The sequence below is a fragment of the Xyrauchen texanus genome, chromosome 12 (genome assembly GCF_025860055.1).
Source record: "Xyrauchen texanus isolate HMW12.3.18 chromosome 12, RBS_HiC_50CHRs, whole genome shotgun sequence".
Lineage (NCBI taxonomy): Eukaryota > Metazoa > Chordata > Actinopteri > Cypriniformes > Catostomidae > Xyrauchen > Xyrauchen texanus.
Window position 1 is genome coordinate 27,307,274 of NC_068287.1, and position 25,826 is coordinate 27,333,099.

Here is a 25,826-nt window from a genome sequence, read left to right on the forward strand (position 1 = left end):
CTTTAACTACTCGTAAGCATGTTGTCCTGCTCACACTGAACTGTTTACAGTCGTTTTGTTGCATCCAGTTTAAGGAGTGTCATTGCCTCTTTTAGAACTCCTTATCCAACGCGAATATATGTTTTGTAATACCGCTCAGTAAGTATGGCATTGTGTGGGAAAAAAACGCTCTCCCGAATGTATGTATATCCGCGTGCTGCACAGTAGCTAGCGCGTTTATAGCACGAGAGTTTGGCTAGTTATCATGAGTTAGCAGATTAGCAATTCTTTAGTGTCTCAGACACTCAGAACAGTGCATAATACTGCTCAGATTACATATTTACATGTTAGTGTTTAGTGCAATTAGTATTCATTATAACTTCAAATTGTGTTTATGTGTGTAGTCATGGAAACGGACACGTCCCTCCTCAGTGTTGAACTGGAACAGAAACAGCAAGAGGAGCTTTATCAGCAACTCCTGCTTCAGGTAACCGCCTTGACAAATTATGTAACTCGCTGCAAATTTCAAATGTATTCTTATGTGGTTCTCAAACTGTGTTACGCAGCTGCACGAATATGGAATTTACACTGTTATTAAAAGATAATAACAACTTGTATTGATTCAAATTGTTATTTTTTTCATGTTTTCTTAATGTAGCTTCTTGCGTCTTAGTTTAAGAACCACGTAACTAAGTTATTGACTATTAAACTTAGACTAGCAATTGTCTCATTGTACACTGCACATTGTTCTTGTTTTATTTCTCTGTGGAATCAGAACACACTGCATCATTTATTTTGTTTTCCCATGCCATCTTTTCATTACTTCTAAATTCCATTCTAATTATTCAACATTTAAGGGTGACATAAATGATTAAATGGATTCCGAAAGAGTCTGAGACATCCTGCTCCATCTAATCACCACATTTTTTGTATTTGTTTTGTCCAACCTCACAGACCATAGGGAAAATACAAAGTGACAGTCCTCCTTCCAAAGTCATCCGACCACAACCAGGTTAGTTAAAAATGTAGATTGTTACTTTTTTTGTTCAGAACTGTTGAAGACAAACACTTCTTAAGAAATTTGTATTTAATTTGTGTTGGTGGTGTTAGTTTCTTTTATATCATTAAAGCCATCCTTTTTATCAGTCTGTATCTGAATTTCCATTTAATGCCAGGCATGTGTGTGAAGACCTCCTCTGTGTTGGACAAACAGAAAGTCTTTTTGAATATCTGTCAGTCACCGGCTGTACCACCCCCTCCTCACCTGTCCCAGGAAGCACTGGTGGATCTACTGGAGTCAGAAGACCCTACAGGTTACAGAGTGCCCATGAGTCTCGGCGAGCCCCATACCGAAATGGACAACAGTGAGCTGGTCACATTCACATTTTAGGGTTCCCACAGTCATGGAAAACCAATAGGAAATGTTATAATTGTGTTTTCATGTCATTGAAATCGTAAAGAAGTCATGAAAATTGCTAGTGATAGTCTGCTCTTGTGACAGTATCACATTTTCACATCACGATAAGTGCTGAAGGTTTCATTGCAGTATACGGTATTATCGCGGTATATTTAATTACTTTACAAAAATGGGATGAAAGATTAACAAACTTTATTGTTGTTCTCTTTATAACAAGTTCAATTACTTTTTTCAATACTTAACTTGCCTTTTTAATTAACAGATAAAAAAGAACTTTGAAACGTACCCGGAACTTTAAAAAAAAACCTATTGAACCACTAATTGCCTACAAGAATGGTATGCATGTTTTTTTCTGGATAGAATGTCAGTTACTAATAAATAGCTTGGTGCTAGCTAAAATAACCAGGCCCCCAGCAGTGTTTGGAATCTTGATTCAATGATGAAAAAAAAAAAAAAAACTACTGTGCAATCAGAAAAATTTAAACAATTTGTCTGAAAGGTTATCTAGAAATATTTACGGTATTTAAGTGCCCACAATAACAATATTGTGGATGTTAATTACGTAATATACCGTATTACTGAGTAACTTCATATGCCTACTCACAAGCCATAGTGATTTGTGAAAGAATTGTTCTTTTCTGTAAATCAGTCAAACTGATTCACAAAAACAAGTAATTAGTGAATCGATCTGAATTAGAAAAATCCTTATGCAGGAAGCACAAACAACTAGAAAAAATAATTGATAGGAAATTGTGGGAATGCTGACATTTTCCAATTTCCTCCTTTACATCCTTCTGCCATTGTTTTCTTTAATCTGAGATTTAGAATTTTCTTTCCTTTATACTGACTTTTTCAAATGAGAATGAAGCTGGTTTGACTGTGCAGATGACTTAACATATTCTTCTGTTTGCCAGACTCACAAGGCTGCACAGTGTATGATGTCGTGATCAATGATGAGTTTTTCCAGAAATGTCAGGTTTGTGTCTTGTGTGTGACGCCACCCTGAAAGTTATACCTCAGCCAGACTCTTTTTGTTTTCTTGCCATTCTTCTGCATCCATGACCATCACTCTGTATGCTTGAACCCAACAGAAAGACACCCTGTTCCAGCAATTTCTTATAGCAGTTTCTTTGGAGGGAATGGAAAACAAATACAGTCTAGAATTAAGCAGAGGTCAGTCTCAATACAGCATATTGGCATGCGTATTCATTTCTCTGCAGTTATTTGTACTGTTTGCACGCAGATAATTTGCAGATGCATGATGATGTGTTCTGTTATATACAATCACCGACCACTTCATTAGGTACACCTGTACACCTACATATTAATTTGATTATCTAATCAGCCAATTGTGTGGCAGCAGTGCAATGCATAAAATCATACGGATACAGGGTCAGGAGCTTCAGTTAAGCTGAGGTTGCAGTGGGCACATGCTCACTAAAACTGGACAGTTAAAACAAGTAAAGTTAAAGACAAAAAAAAAAAAAAAAATAGCCTGGTCTGATGAATCTCGATTTCTGCTGAGGTACACAGGTTGTAGGCCCACTGCAGCCTCAGTTTTCAGTTCTTGGCTGACAAAAGTGGAAGCCGACGTGATCCTCTGCTGTTGTAGCCCATTCGCCTCAATGTTTGATGTGTTGTGCATTCTGAGATTCTATTCTGCTCACTACAATTGTACAGAGAGGTTTTCTTAGTTACCGTAGCCTTTCTGTCAGCTCCAACCAATCTGGCCAGTCTGACCGCTCTCATCAACAAGTCAATTCCATCCACAGAACTGCCGCTCACTGGATGGTTTTTTTGGCACCATTCTGAGTAAACTCTAGAGACTGTTGTGTGAGAAAATCCCAGGAGATCAGCAGTTATAGAAATACTCAAACCAGCCCATCTGGACCCAACAATCATGCCACGGCCCAAATCACTGAGATCAAATTTTTTCCCAATTCTGATGGTTGATGTGAAACATTAACTGAAGCTCCGGACCTGTATATGCATGATTTTATGAATTGCACTGCTGTCACACATTTGGCTGATTAGATAATCACATGAATAAGTTAGTGTACAGATGTTCCTAATAACAACAAGGTCTGCAAGTGTGTGTATATCTATATATGTTCTGAATACATGCATAAAGCTTATTTGCTTTCTTTGCTTTTTAGATATTAAGATTTTGAAGAACAGGAAGTTCATGGGTTCTGTTGTAGAGCAAAACATTCGCACCAAGAACAAGCCAGTTATCCAGGAAATTGATTCCAAGTATGTTTTCCCCTCCCAACGCTATTTCACATTATATTATTCAATCTCTCCTCCACCCGCATATCTCTGTCACTCTTTCCCTTAAATGTTCTTTCAACATGAGGGTGATGTTACACTTACTTTCCAGCCATAATTTAAAACAGCCAAAATTGGCTGGTGGTCTTCAAGACTTTTCTTGACCAAAAGTGGGAGCATATAATATACTACCATTAATATGAAAAAGATCTGTCAGTATAGTTGTATTAGATCCATTAGTGAAAATGTATCCTGCTTTATCCTAACTTGTGCATAAAAGCTAGAATACTTTTATTTTGCTATATGTTAAAAAATGGTTCAATGGTATGTTATTTGTAGTGTTAGTGTGCAGGAAGAGTATTAAAAGACAAATAACGAGAAATATTACAGTACATGGCCTCCATCACAATGAAATTGTAAAGTAAACTAATGCTTTTAAAAACCAAATAAAATTATTGTTAAATAAGATGACTTAGCTGGCTAGATACTGCAAAATACAACCCTGCACCTGTTTGTTAAAGCTGAAGTGTGTAATGTCTGCACCACTAGCCACTTAACGGAATTGCAAAAATAAAACAGCCTTCAGAATACGCTCCAATCTGCTGTTAGATCGGCACAACTCACACCATTGGTTGAGTCGTTGTTGTGTCGGACTGGGCAGGTGACTCAAAACAAACAGAGGGATTTTTATAGTGACAGAAATGGTGTTAACAGTTTTCGAGAAAATTAACCTACAAATGGCTTGCTTATAGTTGTCTCTGCACAATAAGCTGGGATAGACTAAATTATTTTGAAACTAAAAAAATAGCACACTTATATTGTAGATAACAGTTTAGTTGTTGGTAACACTATTTCCACCAGTGCTATTTTATACAGCACTTTGCCTTGGATTGTAGGGTGTCATAATATGATCGCTCTTTGCCTGTAATGTCTCTGTTATCTCATTTATGAGCAAACACAATTATCTTATTAAAGCATTTGTAGCTAGAGGGTAATGAAAAGTAACATTTAGAAATTCTCTAAGTGTAATTGGATTTAATATATGACTTGATGTGTCAGATCTTAAACATAAAATTGGGTACTTTTTTCTGTTAGTCTTTAAGTGATAATTTTTGTCTTTTTTCAGTCTCTTTAGTCTTGTCGTTAACTGGATTTTTAACAATAATATGTCAATTGTTCTTAAACTGTCATGATCTGTTATCCTTTTGAATACATGAACGTGTGCTTTACCTGACTCGGACTTATAAGTAGTGCGACTCTTTGTCTGTTTGTTAAAAGATATTAGTGTTTAAATTGGTCATGTGAGACATGATTGAGTTGTCCATATGTGCAGTCAATTCTGTTTACATACTGCAAATATGTGGCTTATTGCTATCTTCTGCAATGGATCCCATCAGTTGGTGGTCTGTTTGTAAAAGCAACTTTAAACATAATTGCTCTAATAATTTTTTCTCTACTGACAGGAAATCTAACACCACACCTTCATCTACTAAACGGTATGTTCATTTTAAAGTCATTTGGATGTATGTTTTTGCACTTGAACAACAATGGTACAACTGTAAATTGTTTGGTTTGATTCTGTTTAATGATTCATGTTTGGCATACCCAGAAATTAGTACAAAGTCCATGCCTTGATTTTTCTTCACTCCTTTCTTTGTCATTCTCATTTTAAGATTTATTTGGTTAATGTAAGGCAAAACTTTGCTTGTTGTAATGTGAATTATAATGCATGCCTTTTCATTTTCATGCCTTCTCTTTTGCTTCATTAACTCCAGCCCAGAGTTCTGTTTACTGGTTGAGCCCCCAACTAGAAATGCTGAATATCTGATCGCAGAGATCCTGCTTCCGGGAGTGGTAAGTAACAGAGGCCTTGTTTTTAATTGCCTTCACTCTTGAGATAACTCTCCGATACACCCTGAATGGTTGAAAATTGCTTTTAAAGATTTGTTCTCTGATTGGATGATTCTAGGCTTTGCTTATTCTTCCTTTCCTTCCTAGATGTCTGCTCGCTGTCTTGTTCTGGACTTGGGAGAAGACAGGCTAGTGCTGATTGCTCGACCTTCTCTTTTCCACTTGGATATTCTCTTTCCTTTGCTTATTGACCAAGAAAACAGTGTAGCCCAGTACAACACACAAACACAGGTAAATTGTATCAAGTGTACTTTATCTCTTTCCCTCCTATTTGAAGTTTTTTGTATAGTATTTTTATGCTATTTTTGTTGAACAATTACCTCTCTTTGACCCATTACGTTATATTTGTTTTGAAGTTTGCTGAGGCAAATTTGCAGTAGAATTATGTCTCACTCACAGTCTCTTCTTCTCTTCCTTTCAGACTCTCACAGTGACCATGCCAGTAGTGTCTTCATAAAAACTATTGCAAGGCTTTCAATTCACAATAAATGTTTTCATTTTGTACATTGAATGCGATATGGTGTGTTTGTATCCAGTGTACTTAACAATATGTGAAAACCATGAAAACGCCTCCAATCAAGAATTTTTTAAACTTTAATATCTGCTATTATTCATGTTAAATAAGTGGATGTATGTCAAATTTAGAGCACTTTCACCAGATGAGAACTTGAAATATATAGAATGATGGAGATATTGATGAAAGTTCTGAAGATGTCTCCTGTTGCCCTCTACCTTCTACTTGTGGTTCCACAACTGAAAGAGAGGCCAAGGGAACGTAACAAATTTAATGACAAATTTAATTATACCTGTCATTGCAAATAGCATGTAGTTGGTATTCCTCTTCATGTTCCTAACAAGTAGGAAGTCAGTAATCACTTAAATACGTAATTAAATCCAGTACCTTAATAAAGTATTCAGCATAACCCCCTTTATTTTGTTCTGAACATTCAATCACTTTCTTTGAGGTTTGGGGCTTGGGGTTCATTCGAAACTCTTAAGTACAAGTAACACTTTGTCAGGGAGTGGGGAAAATAAGGAATCAAACACTGGGGTGGGATAGTGAGAAATCGTTAACAACGGCAAAATGGGGAAATAAGTACAAAAATAACGAAAAAAGAAACCGACAATCAGGAAACAAGACAGAAGACCAAAAGTCAGATAACATCTCAAAGACAGTACATCAATGAGCACAAGAAAAAGGCAGGAATAAATAGACAAGCGTAAATAGAGAACTGGCCAGACAAATTGACACTAATCAGGCTTAACAAGGGGGTGTAGACAGGAAGCAAACTAGTTGGGAGGGGCATGGTACACATGGTAACCAAAAACAGAAAACAGGACTGCCAGGGCAGGTTCCTGACACACCTAACTAATGTTTCGATTTTTTTGTAAAATAATTTTTTGGATAATATTAATAAAATCAATATAATAAAATAATATTTTAATATCGCATACTTTCTCTTATCCCAGCTTAACATGCAGAGACAATGATAAGCCATTGTGCTAACATTCTCAACTATTTATAAAATTAAATTTCAGAGCAATAAAGAATGGTCATGACTCATATAATCTCCCCATGGCTAAAATGAAGAATTACTCAGAATTCCCTGGGTAATTCTTCTACGACCTCCCATAACGTTGTCTGAAGCTTCCTCTTCCTCTCAAAAGGTCTCTGCTCCTTTTACGAACTTAGATCATCCTCCATTTGTAATTTGATCTATGGCTATGTAAGTGCCCTTTAGATGCTGAGAATCTCATTAGCACAGTGACAGCAGGGCATTTTTGTTCAGAGACAGTAAAGTATAAGAAGGATCATAAAATCCTTTGGCTGATGACACAACAACCATAGAATTGTTTCAAACAACAGAGATAGATATGAGTGAGCAGGACAAGACATAAGCGAACTAAGCGGCTGCTTAGGGCTGGTGGCCACCAGGGGGCCCCTAAGAGCACATTAATGGTTTTTTTTTTTGGTGATTATACTGTCAATGGACAATGTTAATTATACAAAAACGCAATATTAAATGCAATATTATGTTAACGGGCTACAGGATGCAAGCACATTCAGACAGCAAAACAGCAATGTCACAAAAAAGGACATATCCTCTGGTGCAAAGAAAAGGAAAAAGAAGAAAACAGAGGAAGAGAAAAAAACAGCACGATAAAGGTATGTTAAGTAACTAGGCTAAGTTATGAGCTAACATTAGCTGGCTAGTTAGTTAACATAGCCTATGTAGCATATCTTCTTTTTTAGGAAAGTTTGATTAATCATCCGTAAATACCCTTGACATCTTAATATATTATTAGTACAACATATTACTTAGCAAGTTTTAGATTAAAGTGTTTGTCTTCTGTGTAAAAATAACTTTCCTGGGTATATATTTTTGTAATAAAAACAAGCTTCTGTTCCATAAACGTTGTACTGATAACTGACAACTTAACATTATTTACATTAGTCTACCATTTTGGGGTCTTTGCTATTATATTCCAATATCATTATGCCTCAATTAGCTAGTTATAAATTAAGAGTTGTTGTTTTAGGAGTACAGATGGCTTGCTGCTGTGTATAATAATTTGTGTTGAGAAAATAACATATTTTGTCAAATATTCTGTCAAATATGTACTCTTACGAAACTTCCCTAGGAGCACTGTTGAAATATTTTGGACGTGGGGCACAACCAAAGCCACCTGCCCCAAGTTCCAGTGCTACAGCTGATGATGATTTTTCAACAATCCCAGATCAATATATTTATATGGATAGATAAATATATGCCTTTGTTTTTGACAGACAGTTGCATTACCTTCTAATATGACACCTAACATGGCTAGCTTTTATTATTATTTTCATCTTTCATCAGGTCCATCCTCTGCATGTGAGGAGCACTTCCCAGCACGTGCATCCACTTATGTTGTCATCTATCCTGTCTGTCTCAGAAAGGACTGATCTGGTAAGCAGAGGGCCACTGCCTATAAAGGAAAACTTCACATTCCCTGAAAAACCTGATGGCCGAAGCTTCCACTACACCTACAGAAAGTTAATTCATGGGAAAAAAATTTAAGTGGAGCTGCTCACTTATTCAAAAAGAAATGATGCAGTCTGCAGCTTCTGCTGCAAATTGTTCTCTAGGAAGTTCACAAAACTGGTAACAGAGGGATAACAAGATTGGGTAAATATAGGTGTGCTACTGTTACATTTAAAACCGTAGAAGGGTAAAATCATGCCAGGCAGACATTGGTATGTTGTAAGCAACACAGCTACAACTAATAAAACTGAAAAGGGGTGTGTTAGATTTATAGTGTGCGAATAATCAAGCATTGACAATATTCTATCATATTGGCGTCACTGAGGGACCCCTAAATCAAATTCTGCTTAGGGCCCCATAAAGGCTTGGGCCGGCCCTGTGAGTGAGGCTGAGGCATGCCAGCATAAGACACAGGGTGAAATCGCTCAGCGATTAACTTAAATAATAAAAAATAAAAAAAGACAAAGACATTAGTATAGCATGAAAAAAAACCTCTGGAAGGTTTGATGTGTAATGTGTCATTATTATGCGTGTTGTCTTGAATTTGTTTAGTAATGTTTGCTTAAAAAGGCTAGTGCAAAGTCAATATACTAATGTAATACTTGATTTTAGGCACAGAATTGCTTCCCATTGACATTATTCACAGTTGCGTCATATTTTATTTTTCGACAGGAATTAAAAAAAGGCTGCGAGGACTAACAGCCTGTTTAATAGTTTGTAATATTGTATAAGTGTTTTGGATGGTTCCACCAATGAAACATAAAAAAGAAAACATCTGCCAAACTTTCAGTAGACAAAAAAAAACCTCTAGTTGTTGTGGAAATTATATTTAGGGGCTTTACAGCTTTATACATGTCATTGGAGAGACTGCAAGTCTATCCCTCTGTTATGCTTGAGTAACGAGGCTGACGAAGAGATGCGGATCCAAACGCAGTTTGAACTTTATTTAGTCAAGAAACAAAGTAACAACCCACGATGGGGAAAAGAAACATAAACTAGTTAAGGAAACCACGGTAGACACAAACAGGGAACTGGGGAGAGAAGCACACACCAGGTTAACATCAAACGACGATCGACAAAGACTGAACAAAGACACGGGGTATAAATACACAAACATGGGATAGGTGGCCAATGAAAGAACAGAACTCAAACAAGATAACAAGGTGATTAACAGAAACCAAAGGCAAATTAACAAGGGCAGGTGTAAACAATGAACAGTGAACACGAACGCTAACAAGGACTATGGAGTTACATAAGGGACTAAAGTGAAAACTAAGAAGTGCAAAAGTGACAACAATGGTAAACAAAAGGGCAACAGAGAAACAAGACAGGGTATTCATAACAGAGCCCCCCCTCAAAGGATCGGCTTCCAGACGATCCTAAAAGACAAAAGACAAAAAACCCACAGAGAACAAAATGATGGCAGCGGGGGCAGACAGGCAGACCAGGGGGGGCACAAGAACAAGGAGGCAGTCCAAGGGGCACAGAGGGCAGGCAGGAAGTCCGGGGGGGCCACGAGGGGAAATGAGACAGTCCACGGGGGCACAAAGGGAGATGAGACAGTCCACGGGGGGCACAAAGGGAGATGGGGGAAGACTTGGGAGGCGGCGCCAAAGGTGGCTTAGGCAGGGCCGTGGCAGACTCAGGCGGTAAGGGGGCAGGTCAGGAGGCGGAACAGTGTTGGGCGGAGCCAAGGGAGGCGATGGTGTAGAAGGCTCAGAAGGCGGAGCCACTGGAGGTGGAGCCGAAGGTGGCGAGGGCGAAGATGGCTCTGAAGATGGAGCCAATGGAGGCTTCAGAGGCGGAATTGAAGGAGGTTCAGGAGGCGGAGCCGAAGGAGGCGAGGGCGATGAAGGCTCTGAAGGCGGGGCTGAGGGAGGCTCAGGAGGTGCAGCTGAAAGAGGCTCAGGAGGCGGAGCTGAGGGAGGCTCTGGAGGTGCAGCTGAAAGAGGCTCAGGAGGCGGAGCTGAGGGAGGCTCTGGAGGTGCAGCTGAAAGAGGCTCAGGAGGCGGAGCTGAGGGAGGCTCTGGAGGCGGAGCCGAGGTAGGTGGCGCCGTGGGAGGCTTTAGGAATGTAGACCAGGAAGGCTCTGGAGTCTCTGGGGGCAGAGACGTAGGAGGCTCTGAGGGTGGAGCCGTCGAAGGCTTGAGTGGCTTGAGAGGCGGAGCCGTAGGAGGCTCGGGAGGCGGAGCCGTAGGAGGCTCGGGAGGCTCTGAGGGCGGAGCCGTTGATGGCTTGAGTGGCTCGAGAGGCGGAGCCGTAGGAGGCTCGGGAGGCTCTGAGGGCGGTGCCGTCGAAGGCTTGAGTGGCTCGAGAGGCGGAGCCATAGGAGGCTCTGGAGGCGGAGCCATAGGAGGCTCTGGAGGCGGAGCCACAGGAGGCTCTGGGCGAGGCAGGAGGCTCAGGCGAGCGCGAGGCTCGGGCGAGCGCAGGAGGCTCGAGGCGAGCCAGGAGGCTTGAGAGGCTCTGGGGCGGAGCCATAGGAGGCTCAAGAGGCTCTGGGGGCGGAGCCGTAGGAGGCTCGGGGGACGGAGCCCTGGGAGGCTCGAGAGGCGGAGCCCTGGGTGGCTCGAGAGGCCTGGAAGGTGGAGCCCTGGGAGGCTCGAGAGGTTGGAGAGGCGGAGCCCCGGGAGGCTCGAGAGGCTTGAGTGGCGGAGCCCCAGGAGGCTCGGGAGGAGGAGCTCTGGAAAGCTCGGGAGGCTTGAGAGACGGAGCCCTGGAAGGCTCGAGAGGCTTGAGGGGCGGAGCCCTGGTAGGCTCGAGAGGCTTGAGGGGCGGAGCCCTGGAAGGCTCGGGAGGTGCTGAGCTCTGAGGCTCAGAGGCTGAGGCGACCACTGGCAGGCTCGAGCGTCTTGAGCGGTCATGAGCTACTGGCACTGGCTCTTGGAGCTGGTCATGGCTTGCAGGCTCTGAGCTCAGGGACGGAGCCCTGAAGGCTCGAGGGCGAGAGCGCTGAAGCTCAGGGAGCTGGAGCTCGGAAGCTCGCGATGGCGCTGAGCTCAGGGACGGCTCGAGGCCGCATGGCAGCCTGAAGCTCAGGAGGCGGAGCTCTGAAGCTCGCGAGGAGCCTGAGCTCAGGGGACGAGCCTGGAGGCTCGCGAGGCGCTGGCTCAGGAGGCGCTGGCTCGAGGCACGCAGGCGCTGGCTCAGGGACGGTCGAGGCTCGCAGGCGCTGGCTCAGGCGGTCTGGCTCTGACGGCCGCAGGCGCTGGCTCAGGGACGGTCGAGGCCGCAGGCGCTGGCTCAGGGACGGTCGAGCCGCAGGCGCTGGCTCAGGGACGGTCGAGCCGCAGGCGCTGGCTCAGGGACGGTCGAGGCCGCAGGCGCTGGCTCAGGGACGGTCGAGGCCGCAGGCGCTGGCTCAGGGACGGTCGAGGCCGCAGGCGCTGGCTCAGGGACGGTCGAGGCCGCAGGCGCTGGCTCAGGGACGGTCGAGGCCGCAGGCGCTGGCTCAGGGACGGTCGAGGCCGCAGGCGCTGGCTCACTGACGTTTGAGGCTGCAGTCGCTGGCTCGCTGACGTTTGAGGCTACAGGCGCTGGCTCACTGACGTCCGAGGCTACAAGCACTGGCTCACTGACGTTTGAGGCTATTGGCACTGGCTCACTGACGTCTGAGGCTACGGGCTCTGGCTGGGTTGCCGTGGTAAGTGCCGGCTTGGGTTCGCTGGGCGCTGAGGGCAGAGCCAAGGGGGGTTCAGAGCATGGGGCTGTGGCAGGCGGTGGCTGGAGTGCAGAGACCTCTCCCTTTCTCCTCTTCCTCCGGGCTGATGCGACTGGCGAAGCTGGGATGTTGTTCCTGGTCAGCGTGGCTTCAGGTTCGCTGACCGTGGCTGGCAAGGGCTCAGGCTCGCTGACCGCGGCTGACGAGGGCTCAGGCTTGCTGACGGTAGAGGCCGTAGGCGCTGGTTCGCTCACTGTGACATGCGTGGCCGCTGGCTCGCTCACTGTGACATGCGTGGCAGCTGGCTCGCTCACCGGGCAGGCATGGGCTCTGGCTCGCAGACCGGGCAGGCGAGGGCCGGAGGCGGAAGCCTGTCTTCTCCTCCTCCTCGGGCAGACGAAGAGGGCCGGCTGGCTCGCTTACAGGCGTGAAAGGACGAACCATGGGCGAATGGAGGGTCAATACTGTGGGAGGCGCCACGGGTTCTCCTCGATGATGTCCACTGTTAGAGGAGAACCGCAGGCCTGTAGGGTCTCCTCTACTGAACGCGTGGAGCGTCCAGTCGTGCGTTGGCGGTGGCAACCGCTCCTTCAGCCCGTCACTCAGGTTGCCTCGGAAGAAGACCACAAGGGAGGAATTAGGGAAGTCTGAAACGTTTGCCAGGACAAGAAAGTCGTGGATGTGGTCTTCTATCGGTCGGTCCCCTTGCTTCAGGCAGAGCAGTTCATAATTCGCTCTTTGGACTGCTGGATCCATGGGCGGTCGATCGTTCTGTTATGCTTGAGTAACGAGGCTGACGAAGAGATGCGGATCCAAACGCAGTTTGAACTTTATTTAGTCAAGAAACACAAAGTAACAACCCACGATGGGGAAAAGAAACATAAACTAGTTAAGGAAACCACGGTAGACACAAACAGGGAACTGGGGAGAGAAGCACACACCAGGTTAACATCAAACGACGATCGACAAAGACTGAACAAAGACACGGGGTATAAATACACAAACATGGGATAGGTGGCCAATGAAAGAACAGAACTCAAACAAGATAACAAGGTGATTAACAGAAACCAAAGGCAAATTAACAAGGGCAGGTGTAAACAATGAACAGTGAACACGAACGCTAACAAGGACTATGGAGTTACATAAGGGACTAAAGTGAAAACTAAGAAGTGCAAAAGTGACAACAATGGTAAACAAAAGGGCAACAGAGAAACAAGACAGGGTATTCATAACATCCTCACAGCCTTGCTTGTTATTTACGTCAAAAGTTAAATATCACTACTATGAATAAAGTCTACAGTATGTGCCTGTTTGTCAATATTAGGTGTGTTTGCAAATGTTTGGCACACAGTATGAGAAACTTGAAAAATTACTTTCTCCTCCAAAAAGACATACTGTAAAATCACATTAGTGGGAAATTATAGTTTTGCTCTTATGTTATGGCTGCTCATGGACAACATCATTATTTGGCAAATTTCAGCTTATTTGCTCATATTTTATGTTAATTTAACCATAATGTACTGTATCTTTCTTCACCTTTCATATTTCCCTTTCTTGAATTCCTGTAATCTTTCACTTTCATTATATTCACCAGAGGAGACTCAGGAAGAAGGTGAGGATAGGCAGAAATATTTTACATTAAGTATTAATCTAAAGTATTAATCCTGACCTTGATTCCTGAGTTCTGTACTATTAATTGCACTGTGCCATCCTCTGCTCATCACTATGAAAAATGAGTTTATCTTTTCATTGTGAAACGATAACTGTTGAATAGAGCATTAATCAGCAGTAAAATCAGACAACACTGGTATTATAAATTGTGTTTTTTTTTAGTTTTTTTTTTTTACCTCAGATTATGCTAAAACCCCGAAATTTTCCTGGCTTGTGTAGCTAATGTGCCTGCGCATTCTTGAGATGATTGACAGGCGATGTCTGTATCTAAAAGGTGATTGGCTGTTTTACCTGTAAGGCGAGACTTCCTTTCTAAATGCCGTGACTGTTGGGCATTCCAAATTCTCCCATTAATTTTATTAGAAGTGGCCGTCTTTGCTAAATAGTTTCTGGCCTTACTATAACTTTTTTTTTTTAAATCAAGGGACGGTTGAATATATTTCTTTGATAATTACCATTATGCCACGAATGCTGTCCTTTGAGCTTAACTTGCATTGAACCTGGAGCATAACTTTAAGATTTTTTTTTTAATCAGTTTTCCTTCCTGTCTTTTACCTGCTACAGATTTAGTATAACAGGCCTTAAATGTCTGCTCAAATCCAGCTTTTGCTGCTAACATTGTGCCACTAACCACTGACATGTTTTTAACAGAATGCTGGAACACTAAATAACTACAATAAATAATTCACTTCAATAAAATTCACTGAAATTCCCCCATCATTGCCTGGAGTTATTGAGAAGATCCACACTTATTTCCTAATAATGCTGCTTCAGAGTGATTATTCAAAGAGCTGATTGTTCTTTAGACTGATTGAAATCAAATTATATTTGGCAGATGTTTAAGAAATGTGAAAAGATTAAAGAAGGAAAAACAGATGTCATGCATTAACAGAAGACATCCAGAGCAATTCAATCAGATAAATTGCAAAGGGCACATAGACTAGTGCGATATATTGCACTTGTTTGTGAACTAAAAGAGTTTCCTTGTTCACTCTTCTATGCCCCTTTCATTACTCAGAGGAGGAAACACCCCATCCCAAGTAAGTGTTCCGGCTCTTTTTTTTATCTTGCCTACATCTGTTGATCATCAGTTTCACAGACTCTAGTTTTGTATAGTTATCTTTAAGCAGTTATTCCACAAATTCTCTTGATCCTTGTTTATCACTATCTCTCACCAAGACCCTTGGTTCCACAACTTCCCCTCCAAAAATCCCAGAGGGTGAATGGGTGGATTTTGATGTAAGTACCATTTCAGCCACATTGTTCAATTGTGCAACAAGTTGCAACTGACTAATAAAAACACCCTAGTGATTGACCCAGAATCCTTCTTTGGACTATTTTCACTATTTTTGATAAAAACAAATCTCACTTCTTTTTTCACCATCTCTCACCTACCTCCCTTTTTGCACTTCTCTGAGGAATTTGAAACTATGTATTGGAGTGCTTCTCATGTTATTGCCTCCTTATGATGAAATTATTTTGCTGTAGTCCTCATTTGTAATTCAATGTAAATTGAATTTGGCTTGTATCACTTGCCAACACCCCATTTTCTCTATATTTCACTAATAAAAGTATAAAAAGGACAGATAGATAGATAGAAATTAGGACCTTTTAATTCATGGTTTTATGTCTATAATCTATGCCATAACCTTTTCCTCTCAGGATATTCACCACAAAATGATGAAGGACTTTCTAGAATTACAGACTTTAATTGATGTCCACTTTGAGCAGAGGAAGAAAGAAGAGGAAGAACTGATTGGACTGAAGGAGAGAATTGTAAGCTCCTTCTCTGTATGTTATAGACAGCTAATACTCGTTCCCAGCCTTGATCTCTCTCCATTCAATTTCTCTTTTTTATCATTTCATTTTTGCACTCACATTTCTCATTGCTATCTGTTTACATTCTCCACATATCTGTATTTCATTCTTTCTCTGTCTTTGCTCACTTACATATAGTAAAGGCAGCAGGCAGAGAGCAGAGCAACAGGGGGTTAAAAGCAGAGAAAGAACATGATAGACAGACAAGGATTGTGGTAAATTAGAAATACAATTCTTAGAATGTTCTCAAAATTGTTTGCTGAATGTGATAAACACAGAGTACTGATAAAAAGAGTTTAAAGATATGATTTGCACTTTCTAATTTTCTGTATTCTGCCTCAGGTAGAATGTCAGAGGAAGGAGGATGAGGAGGCTAAGAAGAGTGCAGAAGATGAGGCGAAGAAGAAGAAAGTTTTGTCCAATATGGGGGCCAACTTTGGTGGCTTCTTAGCTAAGGTATAAGTAACTAATCTGTAAATGTACTTTTACCATATGTACACATTAACACATCTTTGTGAATACATAATATGTTTTTATGTGTGCGTTTGTATGTGCTTGTGTTATAGGCAGAGCAGAAAAGGGGGAAGCGCTTGACTGGACGAGAAATCAAGAGAACAACTCCTGCAGAGAGGCGCTCTCTCCTAAGCATTGAAAACCTACGAGAGTATGGGTTGAGGTGAACACACATATATCTGCATGTTATTACAAAAAACATACACTCACTGAGCACTTTATTAGAACACCGTGGTCCTAATAAATTGCCTGACATGGTTTTCCACTGTGTGTCCCATTCGCCTCAAGGTTTGACATGTTGTGCATTCTGAGATGCTATTCTGCACGCTACAAATGTACAGAGTTGTTTCCTGAGTTACTGTAGCCTTTCAGTCCCCTCAAACCAATCTGGCCATACTTTGTTTGACCTTTCTCATCAACAAGATGTTTCCATCTGCAGAACTACCGCTCACTGGATGTTTTTTGTTTTTGGCACCATTCTCAAGTCAAGTCAAGTCAAGTAAATTCTAGATACTGTTGTTGACATAATAGAAATAAATGTGCTCTCAATGTGTTAACATATATCTTGTGTGATGAGCAATGCCAACAACCAATAAGATGGGCTGAGATTGACACGTGACATGTGAAGTGTATCTAAAAAAAATAAAGTATTTCTCCTGAGTGAGAGTTCCAGCACGAGCGCTGATGCCCCACTGTGTTAGCACGCCAGAATCGTTGAACAATCTAACTCATTGCCCAGGATCACCCAGATATGGTTGTCAAAAGTTGTGCCGCCGAGGGAAAAGTCGCAACGTCAGAGGTAGCATACTAAGCAAGCAGTAGACGGGTTGCCGAGTCGAGTAGCCGTTGGTCTCGGCTAGTGTTTGACGGAGATGAAAAGAATTACGAACTGTGGGAGACGAAATTTTTGGGCCATCTTCGACTGCAAGGGCTAAAAGAGACTTTTTTTTAAAAGAGCCCACCGTCTCGCGGAAGACGAGGAAAAAAATGCCGAGGCTTATGCGGAGCTGATCCAATTTCTGGAGAAAAAAAGCTTGTCGCTGATAATGAGAGACGCAGCAGACAACGGGCGGAAAGCTCTAAAGATAGCCTACTAAAAGACTATTATGCGGGCAAAGGTAAGCCACGTGTAATTAGCCTGTATACCGAACTGACTTCACTCCAAAAGTCGAGTAGCGAGAGTGTGACTGAATATGTTATAAGAGCAGAGACCGGCATTACAGCTTTGAGAAAAGCTGGCGAGGTATTAAGTGATGAACTGTTAGTAGCCATGATTTTGAAGGGCCTGCCAGACTCATTCAAACCATTTGCTATACATGTCACACAAAGTGAGAAGGTGATGGCTTTTGCCGAATTCAAAACTAAGCTACGGAGCTAGGAGGACACAGAAAATATGCGCGCCATAGCATCAGCTGGCAACGTCATGAAGGCGCGGGCGCAGCCGAGTGAAAAACCCGCTTTGGCAAGTTCAAGTGATCGGGGAGCCGGGAGTGTGGACATCATATGCTTCAGATGTGGCCTGAGAGGACACAAAGCCAGAGAATGTCAACGCAATGGTGCAGTCAGTGTAAGAGCAACACACATCGTGACGCAACGCGCAGATGGAAACATAGGCGAGACGACGTGCGGAAAGTTTCTGAGGAGGTGAGCGGCAAGGAGTATGCATTCCGGATGAGCGACGGGGACGTGGATATCCAGCCGGGGCACGGTGTCAAGGCAACAGGTCTGATGGTGGATACAGGGGCAACGTCACACATCATCACGGACGTAGGAAAATTTAAGAAGTTCGACGACAGTTTCCAGGCCGAGACACACTGCGTGGAGTTGGCTGATGGCACAAGGTGCAAAGGAATCGCTGAACGCAGAGGAGATGCAGAGGTTTGCTTGATTGACAGCAGAGGGCGACGTCACAACGCAACGCTGAAACAGGCGTTGTATATGGCATTAAATTGGACAAAACAGCGCATGTGCATAAACACAGCGCGCAAGTGAATTACAACAGTGTGAGCACTAGTGTTGTCACGGTACCAAAATTTCAGTAGTCGGTACCAATACCAGTGAAATTTCACGGTACTCGATACCATTTTCGGTACCAAAGCAAAAACAGGTTACTAAACAACACTCTTTTATTAACAAAGTCTACAAAACATTAGCAGCAGAACTAAGAACAGAAATATGCCACTGAGCAACACTTTAATTTAAATATATTATTTTTTAATTCTAAAAAAAACTGAACAATGCTTAAAATATTTTTGAACACTTATATAAGATTTGCTTCAACTTTTGCAACTTGTAATTTAAGTTTTTACTAAGTACTAAAAAAAAAGCCTAAATAAACAAGCATACAATAGAATTAATAAAAAACAATTTACAAACTAATGTGCAAAGTGCTCTTGTATTAATAAAGCTGCATATTGCCAATTTTCTTCATGATAAGAAATGCATAGTGACATATATATATTAGATATTATGATTAAGTCGCGAGCAACCGCATTCTAATCTAGCTGCATTTAGCGTGCGCGCTCGAGGGAGGAGCGACAGAGGCAGAGTCTCTCTCAGCCGGGTACAGTTTCAATCTCTCCCCCTGAGATCGGGACATTCGCGCAACTCATAGAAGAGGCACCGACCACACAGAGGAATGCCAGTTTCTGAGTTTATAGTTATTAACATGACCTGCTTCTGTATTATTTGAATTTTAATAAAGCAATTTTACTGCATTTAAGATGTTACGCCGGGATGTTTCCTTTAAAGAGCTCCGCCTTTATTCCACAACGGTACATGCTTTTGAATGTACTTTTTTTTAATCATTCCCTAATACTTTGGGATCTACATAAAATAAACTGTGAAAGTTTCGAGTGCATCTGGACTGATCTGTGTAATTCTTCCTCCATAGGCATGAATTGCTGCTCTCACGCGATATCGTTACAGTTTAATGTGATTTCATGTTACGTTAAATGAGATCAAACGGCTATTCGACAACGAACATTTTTCTCATCAATTTTGTATTTTCAATAACGTCGACTAAACGTTTCAGCCCTAATGCAAATGATAATATGCTTTTAAACTCACCTGCTTTATTTGCTTGAATAAATCCGGGTGTCTGTCTTTATTAAGTTTGATGTGTTCCCTCCTATCGTCAGAAAATTGCGAAAGCAGCGTTTACAAATAGGTTTTTGCTGATCTGTGACCGAGATAGCAAATGAAATCTGGCCCAGTTGTGGCCCACATCTTCCACATTCTTCTGGCCCACATACCGCATGGAATGACGGCGATGACTCAACCTGATTGTGGCTGCTAGAAGTCAGCCACAACCAGACCAGATGTGGGCCACATCTCAGAAATGGCATGGGCCACATCTGGGCCAGATGTCTGAGGCAGTGACGGACATCTGGGCCAGAGGGGTGTCTGACATCTGGGCCAGATGTGGCCCACATCTAATTATCCTATAATAAAGAAAATACTCATAGTCTAAATTGCTTTATTAAATATAAAAAAATTATAAATATATATAAATATTTATAAATATAAAACAAAAAACAAAACAGATGTTATATTAAAATTATATAAATACATTACATTTACATGTATTCATTTGGCAGACGCTTTTATCCAAAGTGACTTACAAAAGAGGAAAAACATCAGCGAATCATCTTAGGGAGACAGTGGTACAAAAAGTGCCATATTACAAAGTTTCACTATTATCAGAATAGTATACAAAACAAGATTTAAGTGCAACAAGAACTGTAAATTATTATTAAGGACCACTTTGGAGTTTAATGTATGTTGTTAATTAAATGAAGTATGGGTTGGGTTAGTGGTAAAAATATTTGTGTAATTGTTGTACCTTATTCAAGTATTTTTACCTTTGTATGTATTTAATGTTATTCGTATGTGATTGACCAGAAATGTGGTGCACCTGTAACGATGAAATTTGTCCCTTTGGTGGCACTGTAGTTTGCACAAGGGAAGATGAATATTTAAAGGTGGTTGGTGGTGTGAATGGTAGGCAGCTGTGTTTGAGTGAGTCTATATGTATTTTATCTGGAGATCCCGTGTTTTATGCATGAATTTAAAGAACTCGACGCCCGTTTCATGACGGAAGAAAGGATATTGTTTGCATTCCTTGGTGAGCGCAGCGAGGTATGCTCACACAAAGAAACTCAGTTAGCATACTGCGGTAAAAAATTCAAAATGTGTATATTAGTTTTTATATTTATAACATGAAGCAACACCATACAAGTGCTGAATACCATCACGATTGAAAATGTAACACTGATTTCGACAGTTCAATAAACAAGTAATTCATATTAAGTCACTTACATTTTAGATGCAATATTGACTTTTCATTCTATTTTAAAACAAAGATCCCAGCAGAAACAGAACGCATCTCACAGTCAACAGTGTTTTCATTACTAAATGATTCAGTGTTTTAAACGAATCGGTTGAGTCAAAGATTAAATGACCCATTCATGAACGACTACTTTATTCTTGATGAATCAGCTGTTTGAACGAATTGTTTGAACAAATGACTCAATGACTCGCTTAAAGGTGCGTACACATTGCCAGCGACATCGCGCGCGACAGCGACTCAATATCATTCATTTTCAATGCGAGCACAGCGACTTCCGGCGACACGAGCTGTCGCGGCCGTTGGCGCTAGATGTGGGCGTGTCCAGCGACGCGACAAAGTTGAGAAAAGTTCAACTTTGGAGCGACTAACGGAAGCGACAGCCAATAGGAGAGACGACGGGAGAGCTCACGTGATCCTTCTCTCTCTCTCTCTCAGCTCCTGCAGTAACGGAAAGATGGATGAAAGGCTAATTCTTGCTGTTAGAAATTTTCCATTGCTCTATGATATGTCTCTTCCCACGTACAAGGACATTTTTAAGAAAAATACTGCGGTGGAAAGGTGTATCTGAGATCGCGGGGATTTTATGGACCCAGACAGAACGGCATTTGCATTTTCGCCGCAGATAAACAGCCGCTCTGGCAAACAGCACGCCTTGTTTCTCATTCATCTTTGATATAAAGCATTTTATGTACTGATTCCATTTATATTTAGTCTTTTCCCTCCAAAATGTTTGTTTTTAGTGGCAAGAAAAGAGATTCGCTGTCAACAGCATTGGAATGGCATCCGTGAATGTCATTTATAAACGTTACTAGGCAACCAGTAGTGGGAACACCCACTAGCGACTTCACCGCCAACCACTGGCGACCTGCAGCGATAAAGTCGCTGGCAGTGTGTACGCACCTTAACACCGCAGCTGCTTATCCCTTACCCACCTGTGGCCGTGACGTCCCTTGCTTGAGGCTTTGACAAGTAACGTTAAGCTGCGTACACACTGCCAGCGACATCGCGCACGACAGTGACTCAATACCATTCATTTTCAATGCGAGCACAGCGACTTCCGGCGACACGAGCTGTCGCGACCGTTGGCGCTAGATGTGGGCGTGTCCAGCGACGCGACAAAGTTGAGAAAAGTTCAACTTTGGAGCGACTAACGAAGCTGACAGCCAATAGGAGAGAAGACGGGAGAGCTCACGTGATCCTTTCTCTCTCTCTCTCAGCTCCTGCAGTAACGGAAAGGTGGATGAAAGGCTAATTCTTGCTGTTAGAAATTTTCCAGTGTTTTATATGTCTCTTCCCACGTACAAGGACATTTTTAAGAAAAATACTGTGTGGAAAGGTGTATCTGAGATCGCGGGGATTTTATGGACCCAGACAGACAGGCATTTGCATTTTCGCCGCAGATAAACAGCCGCTATGGCAAACAGCACGCCTTGTTTCTCATTCATCTTTGATATAAAGCATTTTATGTACTGATTCCATTTATATTTAGTCTTTTCCCTCCAAAATGTTTGTTTTTAGTGGCAAGAAAAGAGATTCGCTGTCAACAGCAATGGAATGGCATCCGTGAATGTCATTTATAAACGTTACTAGGCAACCAGTAGTGGGAACACGCACTAGTGACTTCACCGCCAGCCACTGGCGACCTGCAGCGATAAAGTCGCTGGCAGTGTGTACGCACCTAGAGACTTTGTCGCTGCAAGTCGCCAGTGGCTGGTGGTGAAGTAGCTAGTAGAAACAAGGCGTGCTGTTTGCCATAGCGGCTGTTTATCTGCGGCGAAAATGCGAATGCCGGTCTGTGTGGGTCCATAAAATCCCCGCGATCTCAGATACATCTTTCCACGCAGTATTTTTCTTAAAAATGTCCTTGTACGTGGGAAGAGACATATCATAGAGCACTGGAACATTGCTAACAGCAAGAATTAGCCTTTCATCCATCTTTCCGTTACTGCAGGAGCTGAGAGAGAGAGAAAGGATCACGTGAGCTCTCCCGTCTTCTCTCCTATTGGCTGTCGCTTCCGTTAGTCGCTCCAAAGTTGAACTTTTCTCAACTTTGTCGCGTCGCTGGACACGCCCACATCTAGCGCCAACGGTCGCGACAGCTCGTGTCGCCGGAAGTCGCTGTGCTCGCATTGAAAATGAATGGTATTGAGTCGCTGTCGCGCGCGCGATGTCGCTGGCAGTGTGTACGCACCTTTAGACCAACTAGTATCGCTGGAATGGCTAGCCTCTGCAGTGTTGGGAGTTGAATCGACCTCTTGTGAACTGCTACACCCTGGGTCTTCTCCCCTTACCTCGCTGCTCTCTTCTGCCAACTTTGGTGGTCTTTGATTAAAGAAACGCCGTATATCCATGGTAACTGTCACACGAAATAGCTCAGCATAGTTGTTTAAAAAAAAAAAACAGCTATCGTTATTAAGCGCTACTATGCTTAGGACACAAACAAACATTCCCGCGCTCACTATCGACAAACCAATCAAATCCATTTAAAAATATTATTTTTTAAATCAGACCAAACACATTTTTATTTTTATTCAAGAGTTTATTCATCATGTACATACAAAACGACAACTTACCAACTTGTAACGAAAGTTACAGTAGCCTATTGATAAAAAAAATATAAATAAAAGTGCAAACAAGCAAGGACTGGTGGTTGGTCGACTCCCGCGGGACTACTAACATTCACGACTAGATTTGATGGTCGAGTGCGGTCGCGGGCGGTAATGGGTTGCGGGAGAATAAAACGATTCGATTCCCTATCTAAATAAAACATCCAAAAACAAATACATTGTTATTCATCTATTGCACAAAAGCAATAAGAACATCTAAACAAAACAACGATTTACAGTCGCAAGCATAAGTAGATGTTCTCATTATAACGTGTTTTTGCAGCGTTGTGCAATGTAGCCAATCACAGACATATGTGTTGAGTTCTAAAATTTATATTAATTAAAATTTAAATTTATAAAATCCACTCAGCGCTCAAAACGTTGGAGTTTTTGTTCAGTGCTGAATTCTGCATGCTGCATAATAAAAGAGCTTTGTGAGATCGCGATGAAATGAGATGTGAGACGTGACGTAGAGTTGATGAAGGGAGACAGGATCGTCCAGGGCGGGCACTAGTGACTCATAGGGCGGGCCAGGCCCCCCAATGCCCGCCCATGGCGCCGGAACTGGTCCAAGCGCTCGCGCAACCTATGACAAGAAATGGATTTGTGTTGCGGATGCGTCCGGCGTACACATGGTTGCTGGACAAATCCTCGTTTACGTTGCTATTTAAAAACAATAATAAATCAAATTCACAACAAAATGGATGTAAATTACTTCGAGTTAACAGATTAATCTGCAATTTAACTAATAAATAACCTCAGAAAACAGAATTTCTGTACTGTAATAGTAGGCCGTTATGACCATTTGTCATTTATAGAGCAAAGTAATACACTCATAATTATATTAACAACTAAAACTGGTGTATTTTAGTTTAAAATTAATTAATTCACTACAAGTTTAAAGAATTTTAAGGAAAAACATAACTTTTAAGATAAATTACCTTAATTGGTTTACGGAGCTGGTAGAAAACAGTTGAAACCGGAATGGGTCATTATCTATGCAAGTTCCAGACATCTCATTGGTTAGATTTAATCACGTGCTAAATTGATGCGTGTGTAAATTATATTACTAATTCATTTATTTATTTATTTATTTTTTTTTGCCATTTAAGAAATATTTAATGATCACATCACACATCAATACCAATAAAAATAATGAATTAAAGTTTTCATCAGTCATTTATTTGTTCCCTTTTCACAGACTGTATGCGGCGTTTCCACAGTTATCAAAATCGGTAAATGTGGTAAAGTTTTTCACATTTTTATTTTTAAAATACTATACATATTATACTATACATTTTATATTATACCATGTTATATTAGGCTACCTTGGCAGTATACGAATTAACACGTCTGCGAGGGTGTTTCTGTCTTCTAATAAATTACTCTATATTTTTACCCCTCTTTTGGAAAGTCATGGAAACAAAATTTATCCCCACAAGGAAAACAGCTTATCATGTTTTAATAAAAATATAAAAATGCAGAAAAGTTTCTGTGAAGGTTAAGTTTAGGGGTAGGTATAAGGTTAGGAAATTACCACAATTGTATTTTTTGTGCTCGAATTTGGGATTTGCAAGTTCTGCAGGTTTAAATTTTACTTGCGAACTGGGTCATGGTGCTTACACTGTTGTAATTCACTTGCACGCTGTGTTTATGTGCTTGCGCTGTTTTGTCCAACATGTAACGCTATAGTTGTACATCCCCTCCTACCCGCAGGACATCTTTTCTGTAGAAGCAGCTACTTCCAGCAGAGCCACCGCAATCTTCAAGCAAGGGGAAAATGTTCTACAAAATAAAGACGGTACAAAATTCCACATTCATAAGTACAACAGACTTTACTACTACTTAGTAGATGATGAATATGATGACCAAAGTAAGGGGTGTTATGATATGCAGACATGGCATGATATCCTAGGACACTGTAATTATGATGATGTTCAAAAATTACAAGTTGTTGTTGATGGCATGATGATTAAGGGTAAAACAGATAAACCTGTTCTTCGTTGCGAAGTATACACTCAGGGAAAGTTTATCCAAACCAGGAACAGAGAGCCTGATGTAAGAGCCAAAGCAGCTCTAGAGTTGGTGCCAGGCCCGGATTACCCAATGGGCATTATGGGCACGGGCCCAGGGGCCCATGCGCACTTGGGGCCCAAGCGAGGGGAAGATTTATTTATTTTTGTAATTTTTTTTAATTTCCAAAACGGAGTGTATATTTGCACTATGTGTCGGCTCGGTGCCTGTCTTTTAGCAAAAGACACTCGACACAAAATAACTACTGTAGCGTAAGGCGTGAGGTGCATGATGGTAGCTTTTGACGCGTTCGGCCAGAGTTCGAATCCGCTTTTGCCGAACTCGCTCTTCTCCCTTTTCCCAACACATGCAGGTACTTACTGCTGGTGGTGACACGTACGCGTGCACTTGAGCAACACTGGCAACAAAACTAGCACTAGTGTAATTGCTAAATAAGTTAATTGCCATTATGCAACGTTTTAGAAAAGTATGAATTAGCAGAATATCCAGTGTTATGAAAACAGTAGGTCAACATAACTACAATGCATTCTTTAATTCCCTGTCTTATTCTGCCCTCTGGCATATCGAAATTAAT

The 25,826-nt window shown here is 41.7% G+C and overlaps 1 protein-coding gene and 1 pseudogene across 1 annotated transcript; both read left to right on the plus strand.

Moving 5' to 3' along the window:
* On the plus strand, nt 1-6,497 carry pih1d1 (PIH1 domain containing 1). Its single transcript, XM_052139383.1, has 11 exons — nt 1-138; nt 384-466; nt 934-991; nt 1,155-1,343; nt 2,311-2,372; nt 2,488-2,569; nt 3,553-3,649; nt 5,128-5,160; nt 5,440-5,518; nt 5,663-5,806; nt 5,997-6,497. Exons 2-11 carry the CDS (start codon nt 386-388, stop codon nt 6,030-6,032), a joined length of 861 nt encoding a protein of 286 aa, XP_051995343.1. The 5' UTR covers nt 1-138; nt 384-385; the 3' UTR covers nt 6,033-6,497.
* LOC127652338 (troponin T, slow skeletal muscle-like) overlaps nt 6,260-25,826 on the plus strand; it is a 24,225-nt pseudogene continuing 4,658 nt past the window's right edge.